Source organism: Peromyscus eremicus, chromosome 10 (assembly GCF_949786415.1).
Source record: "Peromyscus eremicus chromosome 10, PerEre_H2_v1, whole genome shotgun sequence".
NCBI classification, from domain to species: domain Eukaryota; kingdom Metazoa; phylum Chordata; class Mammalia; order Rodentia; family Cricetidae; genus Peromyscus; species Peromyscus eremicus.
This window is the reverse complement of record NC_081426.1, coordinates 65,494,799-65,507,420: the sequence shown is the minus strand read 5'-3', so window position 1 is coordinate 65,507,420 and position 12,622 is coordinate 65,494,799. Positions and strand designations below refer to the sequence as shown.

The window sequence follows — 12,622 nt, the reverse complement described above, 5'->3', positions numbered from 1 at the left end:
GCCTCTTGCCTGATATCTAAGAGTCCGGGTTTGGATCCAGTATTGATAGTGTGACAGAAGCCAGAGGCCTGGAACCAGACCAGCGACCCATGGCTGTGAACATTAGCAAGCAAAGCTGTTTGGGCAAAAGAGTGACACACCACGGCACACTGCAGCTTCCAAGGCAGAATTTTTTGGTTTAGTTTGGTTTGGGTTGGGCTTTTTGTTTTTGTTTGTTTGTTTTCTTTTGGGGTAATGGCAAGGGCAGTGGATATGGAGGGATGAGAAGAAGAATGAGATTGGGGTACATGATGTGAAATTCACAAAGAATCAATACAAAGTTTAAAAAAAGAAATTCTTGATCTGGCTCATCCTTTATATGTATTTATAGTATAGACTATATTATTTATTAATATGTATTAATATACACATATTAATATATTGATTTATATGGTTTATATAATGTATTAATGTAATATATGATCAATGTATGTTGATTATAGTAACTGAGTGATACATATGTATATATCTATATATCATTCAAATATATATACATATCATTTGATTCATACCCATTCTGCCTTGCCTTGGAGCCAATAAATATCAAACTATGGAGATCGAGAGCAAGGCAAGTTCATTGCAGAGGGCGAGGACCTCCAGTTTCATTTATTCAGAATTCCTCCCTTCCTCATTTCATCCCCCCTCCCTTTCTTCCCTCCTTCACACTCTCTCTTCTCTCCTTTCTTACTCTTCATAACTAACCTACTATTTCTTTTTTTTCTGGGGTTCTATCACTTTGTTTTGCTGTTTCATCTGCTTTTAGTGTTGCAGATGGAGACCTCGCCTCATCTGTGCTAGGGAAGTGATTAAACACTGAGCTATATCCCCAGCCCTGCCGTGGCTAATTCTTTAAGATGTATTTTTTTAATTGTGTGTGTGTGTGTGTACGTGTGTGTGTGTGTGTGTGTGTGTGTTGGGGGGGGTAAGACTTTTGTTTTGACTTCTGTTTTAGTTAGGGTTTCTATTGCTGTGAAGAGACACCATGATCATGGCAACTCTTATAAAGGAAAAGTATTTAATTGGAGTAGTTCACTTATGGTTCAGAGGTTTGGTCCATTATTATCATGACAGGAAACATGGTGGCATGCAGGCAGATGTGGTGCTGGAGTAATATCTGAGAGTCCTACATCTTGCAGGCAACAGGAAGTGAAGAAAGTATCACTCTGAGTGAAGCTTGAGCAAAAGAAGCCTCAAAGCTCACCCTCACAGTGACACACTTCCTCCAACAAGGCCATAACTTCTTCAACAAAGCCACACCTCCTAACAGTGCCACCCCCTTGGGGACTATTTTCTTTCAAACCACCACATTCCACTCCCTGGCCCCCAAAGCCTCGTAGCCATGTCATAATGCAAAAATGCATCCAGCCCAACTTCAAAAGTCCCCATAGTTTATAACAGTCTCAAACTTATTTAAAAGTCTAAAGTTCAAAGTCTCTTCTGAGATTCATGTAATCTTTTAACTGTAATCCCCTGTAAAATCAAAATCAAAAAGCATATCACATACTTCAAACATATAATGGCACAGGATATACATTGCCATTCTAAAACGTAGGGCAGGGAGCATAGTGAGGAAATACTGGACCAAAGCAAGACCAAAAACCAGCTGGACAAACTCTGAACTCTACAACTCCATGCCTGATGTCAAAACAGTCTTCAGATTTCCAACTTCTTTCAGCTCTGTTGACTGCAACACACTTCTCTCTCTTGGCCTGGTTCCACTCCCTGTTAGCAGCTCTGCTTGGCAGGTATCCCACAGCTCTGGCATCGCCAACATCTTGGGGTCTCCAAGGCAATCCAAGCTTCTCCTTCACAGCTTCACACAATGGCCTCTCTGAGCCTCAATTCAGGGACAACCCTGACACATGCCTGGCCTCAGTGTCTTTCCTTAGACGTGGAGGAAAATTCCATAACCCATTTCTTCTGTCCTTAACTCCAGAACCACATGGCCAAAGCTGCCAAGTTCTGCTGCTTATTGGGGCTGGAACATGGTCTCCTTAATCAACCAATTACATCTTCACCCGCTTTCTGTCCTTCACTGCCTAAGCTTGGCTGTCTTGAAACTTACTCTGTAGACCAGGCTGGCCCCAAACTCAGAGATCTGCCAAACTCTGTCTTCCCAGTGCTGGGATTAAAGGTGTGTACCATCATCCCTGGCTGTAAGCTTTTCTTTATTCCTTTTCACAAGTTGGAAACTTAGTTGGGTGAGATCTTGCCCTGAGGTCACCACTCTCTTTATTTCGTTTCTTAATCTGTTTATCTCCTTGAGTACAGGACTTAGCTCCATTTCACTTCCTGGTGCTCCTTTTCTCCTCAAATATTTTTCCTTGCTCAGCTTGTTCCTTTTCATTATAAATCTTCATTAGAGTTAACACTAGTAACCACACAACAGAGTCTATACTAGGCTATTTTGAGATTTCTTCTGCCAAGGGATTAATCCAAAACTCTTCACTTTAGCCTCAGGAGACTCTCCAGACAAAGGCAAAAGGCAGCCATTTTCTTCACCAAAATACCACAAGAATGGTCTCTAGGTAACATACTAAAATTCTTCTCCTCTGAAACATCATGAGCCAGCCCCCCTCAGTTCATCAAATCACATTCAGCACCACTGTCTTCCATGCTCCTACTAGTATGTCCCATTAAGCAGCACTTAAAGCATTCAACTGCTTTTCTAATCCACAATGCCAAGGTCTACATTCCTTCAAACAAAAACATGGTCGGGACTATCATCACAATACTCCAGTCCCTGGTACCAACTTCTGTCTTATGGTTTTTATTGCTATGAAGAGACACCATGACCACAGAAACTCTTATAAAGGAAAACATTTAATTGGTGTAGCTGGCTTACAGTCCAGAGGTTCAGTCCATTATCATCATGATGGCACATGGTGGTGTGCAGGCAGACATAGTGCTGGAGAAGTAGCTGAGAGTCTTACAGCTTACAGGCAACAGGAAGTAGTCTGAGACACTGAGCAGTATCTTGAGCACATATGAGACTTCAAAGCCCACCTCCACAGTGACACACTTCCTCTAACAAGGCCACACCCACTCCAACAAAGCCACACCTCCTAATAGTGCCACTCCCTTTGGGGGACCATTTTCTTTCAAACCACCACAATTTCTAAGCATCCCATGTTGCCGCCATTCACATCCCTAGAGCTCTGACTAGAAATGAAAAGTGTGTATAGTCACTAACAGCACTTTTGTGAGATGAGGGACAACCCATGTTCCACGAGACAGGTCCTTAAGTGGCCAGAATGCCCCCACCCTGCCCTATCCCCTGCTCTACCTCAGTGCATGACAGAATTGCCTACAGTGTTTAGAAGCGTTGTTATTATTTAGAACGGTTATTCTTAAGGAGCCTCTAAACGAGCAAGTGTGGAAGACTGGACTATGAAAGAAATGCATTTCTTTACAGAGAATCTTCTGGAAGCTTTCCTTGCTGGTTTGCACAGCAGCTTTCCAAGAACAGAGTTTTGGTTTCCAGCATTCCTCAGTTATCTGACTATGGAACATTCTACTGGATCTGTTCTCCATGGATACACTTTGGGAAATATTCTAAAAGCACTTACAGCACAGCATCAGCCAAGACTGAATGACTCAGAAAAAGAAAGGCAGAAACTGTCTCTTTTCCATTTGGCCTGGACCCTGGCTAGCAGGAAGTCTCCCTACAACCGGCTCCTTGGTGTTGGAGAAATGGAATTGCATTACGAATGAACAATTCTCAAGCATAACATCAGATCCAGGATAAGCAGAGGGACGACATACTCTGAGAAACATCACGTCCCCTTCCCTAGGAAACGGAGAGAGTTTTAATCCCTTCAGACGCACGTCCTAGATATTGGAGTCAAGAGGAGACAGACAGACAGACAGCACATGGTGTCTGGGGCAGAGGTAGGGTCAATGTTCATGTACATTCAACAGCAGATGGTGTTTAGGACTTTTTCCTCAGAACATCTGATATCCCACACTGAGCCTGTGATGAAGAAGCCAAATATTTTCCTACAACTAAAAATATAAGTCATGTAGCGAAGTGGAAAGTTTTCAACCCCATTTCTTCATGATGTGGGCGGATTTCTTCTTAATACTTTTCCCGTAAAATTGCACAGTGTTTCTCCACAGACGTCAGCAGTAGCCCAAGGGCAACTAACTGATGGAAACCGTGGCAACCAGACCATGAGTTGGAGCATTTCTCCACCAAACATCATGAAATGTCTAGAGCGGAGTTAAGCCCAATCTGTGCTTATTCCCAGGGTGGCTGTTACCCCTGTTTCTTACAGCAAAGGTTATCAGTTGTTTGAGTGTCTTGGGCTTCGTAAATTGTGGTAAATAGAATCCTTTTCTTTTTCTTTTTCCAGTGTAATTGAGCAACCGAGATCACTGCTCTGGATAACACAATAAAAACTGAGCTGGTTGTTGACGTGTTTCCAGGCCTGTGACAGGTTGTAGGTCCCTTTCACAAACGCTCCCATGCATTAAGGTCAAAGTGGACATAAGTGCCTTCTAGAGGGGATTTTCTTTCCCTTTGTCTTTCTGGATTAAAATCTTAAGCTTTGGTAAATGTCAAGTTTAAAAACCCAAACTCTCTAATTAGGTAAAAGAAAAAGTTCCAGGAATTTGGTCAGCTGAGTGTGAAGGACCTAAGGCCCCTATGAAAATCTCAGAAGGAGAGATAAGCAGAAACCTGTGATCATCTTCTTGGTGGTTATCTAAACGAAGATGGCTGCAAGTGAACCCAGGCCCTTCACAGTGTGGTCTCTGCACCCAGGACTTCACAGTGTGGTCTCTGCACTCAGGACTTCACATTGTGATCTCTGCACCCAGGTCTTCACAGCGTGGTCTCTACACCCAGGTCTTCACAGTGTGGTCTCTGCACCCAGGTCTTCACAGTGTGATCTCTGCACCCAGGCCTTCACAGTGTGATCTCTGCACCCAGGTCTTCACAGTGTGGTCTCTGCACCCAGGTCTTCACAGTGTGGTCTCTGCACCCAGGTCTTCACAGTGTGATCTCTGCACCCAGGCCTTCACAGTGTGATCTCTGCACCCAGGTCTTCACAGTGTGGTCTCTGCACCCAGGTCTTCACAGTGTGATCTCTGCACCCAGGTCTTCACAGTGTGGTCTCTGCACCCAGGTCTTCACAGTGTGATCTCTGCACCCAGGTCTTCACAGTGTGGTCTCTGCACCCAGGTCTTCACAGTGTGATTGCTGCACTCAGGTCTTCACAATGTGATCGCTGCACTCAGGTCTTCACGGTGTGGTCTCTGCACCCAGGTCTTCACAGTGTGATTGCTGCACCCAGGTCTTCACAGTGTGATCGCTGCACTCAGGTCTTCACAGTGTGATCGCTGCACTCAGGTCTTCACAGTGTGATCGCTGCACCTAGGCCCTTTGCAGTACACACTGCACCTCCTGTCATTAATAGTATTCTGGTCAAGCAGTGGTGGTGCATGGCTTTAACCCCAGCACTTGGGAGGCAGAGGCAGGCAGATCTCTGTGAGTTCAGGGCCAGCCTGGTCTACAGAGTGAGTTCCAGGAAAGCCAAGGCTACACAGAGAAACTCTTTCTCAGAAAAAAAAAAAAAAAAAAAACAGAAAGGAAGGAAGGAAGGAAGGAAGGAAGGAAGGAAGGAAGGAAGGAAGGAAAGAAGGAAGGAAGGAAGGAAAAAAGAAAGAAAACAAAAAGCAAACAAACAAACAATAAAAGGTCTATCTGTTTCTCCAGTCCCTGCACCTGAGCTGGGCTTACTTCCTTAGCTAATAGAACATGTAAGAAGTTACAGCGTTCTGGACTTTGCACAGTACCCCTGTCCTTGTCCCTTATCAATAACCCAGGATAGGTTTGAAGCAATAATGAACATTGCCATCTTCATCACCAACACTGGTCTATCATGTTCGCATTTTTTTTCATATCAACCCTCCCACCCTGACGTCTCATTACCAACATTTTGCTTTACTGCGGTAGCTCTGGGGCAAGTATTGGTCTAATGGTGAACTTCTCTATTAATACCTGAAGTCCATGGTTACACTAAGGTCCATTGTGTTTTACACGGGATGGGCTTTACCAACTGTGGGAAGACGCGTATCTGCCCTTACAACATTGACTCGGTGCTGTGTTATCCTTATCCTCCTCCTCATCTCTGGCTCTCACTGATCAGAGCTGCCTCATTTAACCCCAGAAGTTGTTCTTGTGCTCAGCTTATGGACAGAGAGCTGAGATTAGATAAGATAAATTGATGGAGGACAATCACTAAGTACTGGAACCTAGGAAACTCCCCCATCTTACTTTAGAACATGAAATTTACATTTTTATTCATGGACTATTTTCTTAGAATTTCAAGCACAGATATACTATATTTTATCATTTTACCCCTCCTTATCTCCCTACATCTCTTCCTGTGTCCCCCACTACCATATTGCCCTCTCAAATTCATGCGCTGTTCTTCTATAATTATTATTGTACACACACATTGAATTCAGTTAGTGTTGCCCAGATGCACACAGATTTAGGGTTGACCACTCAGTCTTGAGTGACCTATCAGGGACCTATCCCTGGAGAAAATTAATTCTGTCTGTCTGTCTGTTCTCTCTCTCTCTCTCTCTCTCTCTCTCTCTCTCTCTCTCTCTCTCTCTCTCTCTCTTGCCATTGACTACCTTTAGCTTTTCTCTTTTTAAATTTTATTTTTAGTTATGCGGAAACACAGCACATGCATGTAAGTATATTTTGCCTGCAGAAGCCAAAGATCCCACTGGAGCTGAAGTTATAGGTGTTTGTGAGCCACCTAATATGAGTGCTGGGAATCAAACTCAGGTCCTCTGCAAGAGTGATACATGCTCTGCACTGATGAGCCATCTTTCCAGCCCCCTACCTTTAGCTTTGCAACTGAGGGTGGGGCCTTATGAACCCTTTTCCCATCTGTGTTGGTGTGTTGGTTGGTGTGGTCTTGTGCAGACAGCCATGTTGTTGAGAGATCATGGATGCAGCACCCTTGTCACAGGCAGCAGACATGTCCACCTTGGTCCTCTGTAGAGCTTGAAAAGTACGAAGTGGTGAGTCTGGGACTACTTTATGCATAAGGGCTGCAGAAGGCTGTGGAATTCTGGGAGATAAGTGGAAATGGAGGAAAGCTAAAATCAAGAGAAAGCAAGAAAATGAACACAGAAGAGCAAGTGAGATGACAAGAAACCCAGACATCACATGGTGTGTCAGAGCAGGTGAGATGCCTGGTAGAGCTAGGTGTCTTGACAACCCTGATGGAAAAAGGATTTAATACAAAAACGTTGTGCTGATTATTTCACAGTCATTTGCTGTGTATAGTATTTACAGTGGTAAAGCAAAGCTCCCTGACAGGAACCCACAGGAAGCCTCCAACAAAAGTGCTACCACAGCCCACGCCCGTGTGTTCAGGACTGCAGGGATGGGAGGCTCAAGAAGACATAGGTAAGCCTGGAGTCACGTGGGTGTGGAAAATTCGGAGTGGCTTTAAGATGCAGAGTGCAAAATAAGACTTCAAGGAAAGGGGACAGTGGAGCCAGAGGTGAAAGCGAACTTCTGAATCTGACATGGGTACTAGTCATTACGTGAGACTTGGTCCAGCTGCCTTCATTTCCATGGGAAGAGTTCAGGAGAGTCCAGATGACATCCAAGTTCCATCACCAGTGGGTTCAATCAAGAATTTTCCACTGAAGTCTCCCAGCTGCTTCCATCCAACCTATCCTAGGCAAGCAAACCACAGTATCCGACTATGTAGGAGGGACACGGTAAACAGACAGAATGAATGCGTGGGTCACAGTGGGTGTATTTTCCCAGCAGCTTCTGCAATCAGAAACATTTGTAAATCAAGATTTGCATAGTAGTTACATCAGAGACAAGATCCACTTTGTGACTTCTAGGTGAGTGGGAAGAACCCGGATCCTCCATTTGCGCTGAGCTGCTTTTTTGTACACACGTCTTCAGAGTACGGGACATTTACATCCCAAGCTCTTGTCACTAAGGACTATTTTTTTTTCCAGAGTTTGACTTGATTTTGCAGTACAGAAATCACTTGGAGCCATTTTGAGACAGACATCATTGAAATCGAGGCTCTGTCAAATCAATACCACAGTGCAGCTTGGTCCATTGAAGAAGCCATACCTATGTTTTCCCTACTTACCATACATAAGATTCCTTTCTCCTTCTCAGCAATTGTAGTAGGTTAAAATACCACATACTGGCTTCCCTCCAAACAACTTCCTAAGTCTGAAGTTTGGTTAGAAGTTTATACCCACATGAACAAAAGGTTTGGGTCCTGCTTTAATACTTCACATAGCAAAAGCAAGAAAACTTTGAATGTTTTCCCAAACCAAGGAATATTCAATTTAGACTCCCAATATCAGGATGTCACAAATTGTATATTTCCAGCTCTTGAGCAGACCCAATCGCAAAGGCTGCACTGATTAAAAGATAAAAGTACTGTATCAAGTTCTCTATCAATATTTGTTTAGAGCAGCTCCTTCACTTAAAAAAAAAAAAAGCCAGTCTGGTTAAATTGAACAGAACCAACCAATTCTGACTAGCCATTCCATGAAAACAAGTTAATACATGATATTAGAAAAGTGAAGGGAAGGAGTATTCACTGGTATAGCACTCTTCAATCTCCATTTTGATCATAAAAGCAGGACTTGCAGTATTGATTTCATACAATACACATTATTTGCCAAATTTTGTTTGTCCTAATTACATTATATGTACTGCTGTTAGTCTCCTCCATAAATGTCATTCTTCTTGCACTTCATTTCTTCACAGTCAAGCTCAGATCCTGTCATTCTCTTATAGATACTTCTAATGTCATCACAGGTTGTCTCAAAGAGAGTGGTAGCGTCATAGGCACGGGAAATAAAGAGCTGGCTCTCTGTTCCCAAACCTTTCGGTACAAAGAGGTCACTGATGCTGACGAACTTCTGTTCAGTTGGTTCCAAGAGTTCCAAAGCTGGTCTGATTGCTTTCTCCGGTCCCTTGGTCTCCACAGTTGTACTTACAATGGCAGTGTATTTGCCCTGTGCTGCCGCGTGGTGTGCCAAGGAGGTCATGCAAACACAGACATCTGACTTGTGGTTGACTTGATTCTGTGGAATGATGATCAGGCAGGAATTGGCATCACTGGTATTCTTGATAGGGTGGCTAAGGACACAGATCACTCTGATTACCCGGCCCACTTTTCCAACCCGATCTTTGACATAGCTGGGGTCACAGATGAGCTGCTTACGGTGAGCAATCTCTCCTTCAGATTTCACACCAACCACTTTCCCATTTTGCACAATGATTTCTTCAATTGATTTATTCAACATGTAGGTACCTCCATATATAGCACTTAACCTGGCAAATCCTTGTGGCAATTCTCCAAGGCCATAGAGCAGATAAAGGTCCGGGCTTTTACCCTATCTTGCCAAAGACTCGCTGTAAAGTTTAGTTCTGTTAACGGTATCATAACCCGGCTGATCCAAGTAGTCATCTGCTCTGTACAGTGCAAGAGAATGGCCAGTGAAGTCTATAACATCTTGGCCCAAGTCAAACTTCTTATACACATCTCTCACTGAGGTCTTCTTAGGGCCAATGCCCTCAAAAGTTCTAGGATCTTTTTCATCAAAGTTGGCAACATAAACGAGGAACTTCCTGAAGCGGCGTTTTTCAAACAGTCCCATTAAGCTAGATGCCAGAGCTTCTGCTTCGGTGGAAGGAACCCTGTAGATTCCCCCCTCCCCTTCCCCTTATAGACAAACCTTAGAAACATGACTTATGCATCCCAAATGATGGGCACACAGACCTGTAATGCCCATCCCGTACTCACTTGAGTACCATCCTGAAGAATTAGGGAATGAAGAGATTTAAAATACTATGAAATTATCCTCTCAGCCACTGGATCAAACATAAGTTTAAACCATGGGTGTAAACTGAATTACAGTCAGTCCACTCCCAAAGTGACAGGATTGAGAAGCTCTGTAAACATGTTATCAGTTCTGTCAGTAGAGATGTTTTCTTTATTCATCTGGTTAGAGAGAGGCCATTGTGGGTTTGTCAGACTGAATTCTAATAACCCAAAGTCTACACGTCCTACTTACTTCTGTAGCAATTCTCCTGGGTATCTCACATAAAGTGCATCTGGTTGACCTTTCTAACCCCATTGTACAAACAGTAAATGAAGGGGCCTGAGTCATAAGCTAGGAAGTGACAGGTCTAGAAGGAAGGGTTTGATGTCTCCAGCCTGTTTCCTGGGTACCAAACAAGAGAATGTCGCACGTCTGTTTCCACCGAGGACTGCAAAGCCAGCTTGTGGCAGGCAGTGGGTGCTGCTCTCTAGACACAGCGCCTCCCCTCACTCCTCCCAAGGGTCAGTGTGGACTGAGGTGACCATCGTGCCAAGCCCGTCTGCCTCTGCTCTCGACTCCCCCCAAGCGTCCTCGAAGCCCCGCTGAAGCTCCAGGCCCAATGTCTCATTTCATGCCATGCCAAGGACACCTAATTGGCAGTTTTTTTCCGTCCCGCAAAGCTTCCCTCTGGCTGCAGTGATGGGAATCAACTAAACTCTTGAAAAGACACATACTGACCTGACCTGTAGCAATGTCCATGGCTCTTTCTTACTATTTACTGGAAAACCAAATTCGAACCCTCACTGAAGCCAAATGATCCAGACCCAGGCATGCCATTATTCAAAGAGGCATTTGTCGTTTCCTAAACTGGTACAAAGCCAAGTTCAGGTTCACAGGAAGCCCCCGAGGTCAGACAGCGTTTCCAAGGTTCTAAGATATGAGCAGTGTTCCCTTTAAGGTGGACTGGAAATCCAGACTGAAAATGGTGATTTCTAACCCCGCTCCTCTTGGCCTGTGGGCCCCAGCTGCTCCAGATTCATTAGGGTGACTTCTCGAAGCCTTTAGATCTTATTTCACATCAGGCTAAGCCTGGGCCTGATTAAAGTTGCGGTGAGAACCATATGGCAATCAGAGAGGGGGAGGCTGGATAAGGCCCTGCAGGTTCATGCTGAAAAAAAAGAGTCCATGAGCTGCCTGGGAGTTCTCCAAGTTGGGCTCCACATAAAACCCGAGCTTGTGCCCTGCCTATATTCATATAGTCAAGTTAATTGAATTTTCAATTATTAAAAGTGCGAGCAGCCAAGCGAAGGATTTACCAGAGTATTAAACTATGACTGGTTTTCAGACTCTGCTGTCATCTGTGTTAATAGGAAAATGGGGGAGTGGGCCTGTGGTGATTCCTACTTTGCTAAGCTTTTACATCAGCAGACTGGAAGGGATCGTGCCGTCTGCTTATGACATCCACTAGACTAGACAAAATTCTTGTGCTCGGAAATACTGACATTTGACGTCAAAACTGACTGTGCAAAGAGGAATGGAAACTTACTTCCTGTCATCAGCACCTCGGGCCAGAGTAGGTCAGAAATTATACCAGTTACTCAGCTCATGTGAGATGGGGATTCTGCAGAACAGTCGCGTTACTACATGAAGTAGTGCATGGATCTTTAGTCCCAGTGCTTGTGAGTTCATCAGGACAAAAACAGAAGTCAAGATTCCTTATCTCCTAGGTCTTAGCTTTTCTTCCTGTCTTAGAACCATGCAAAGTATTTCAAAGTAGGACGATGACATACGGCAAGATGCTCCCGGTACGTTTTACCGAGATGGATGTTTGCTTTATTTTTTTAAATATATTTAACTTTCTACTTGTGTGTATATACATGTGTCTGTGTTTATGCACCTATGCATGGACCTCTATGTGTATAGAGGTCAAAGGAAAGTGTTAGATTCCACAGGAGCTGAAGTCACAGGCAGTTCTGAGCCCCACAATGTCAGTGCTGGGAACCGAACTCCAATCCTCTACATATGCAGCAAGCACTCTTAACTACAGAGCCATCCCTCCAGCCCCATCTGTTGTCTTGTTAATCGACATATTGATCATCCAATTTCATGAGTGCATTCTGATGTTTTAATGCACATATATTGTGTAATGATCAAGTCAAATAAATAAAACACCTCACTTCAAATAGTTATCATTCCCTTGTGGTAAAACATTCCAAATACTCCCTTTGGGCTGTTTTAAGCTACTCAGGCTTCCAAGTGTCTGCTCTCTTTCCCATTAAAAAAAAATATTACTAAGTCTTTATGCACAATTCTTATTACTTTTCAAAAAAAATGTTTTCAATGCATCTTGTAGGAAAACCCATCTGGCCTCTTAACACTCTACTTGCTCCTCTGTTACTAAGACAAGGACCAACCCAAGGTTAAAGTCCTGAGGTTCCTAGAATGCCCATGGTGGTCTGTGGTCAGGAACTTCTGGCCAGAAAACACAGAGACTCAGAGACACTGGGGACAGAGGGCTGAGACCAGGTGGAGTGTCACAGGAAAGTGAGATGCTCAAGATGCTCCTTGGCAATGAAGAACTGGTAACTTCCACAGCTGTTTCTCTGGTGTTCTGTGGTTTGTGTTCCCAGAGCATCTATTTAGCACCTGTTCTGTATGGTTAAATTTAATTCTTACAAACATGATCCTCATGGTAGGGGGAAAGCATCAGGCAGGCAAGCATGGTGCTGTAGCTGGGAGCTTG

General features: G+C 43.9%; 1 protein-coding gene across 1 annotated transcript; it reads right to left on the bottom strand.

Moving 5' to 3' along the window:
* Nucleotides 1-8,769: 8,769 nt before the first annotated feature.
* LOC131920411 (rab GDP dissociation inhibitor beta-like) lies at nt 8,770-9,849 on the bottom strand. The gene is given in 2 exon segments (XM_059274747.1): nt 8,770-9,779; nt 9,837-9,849. Coding segments are annotated over 2 exon segments (1,023 nt in total).
* Between the last annotated feature and the right edge of the window lie 2,773 nt (nt 9,850-12,622).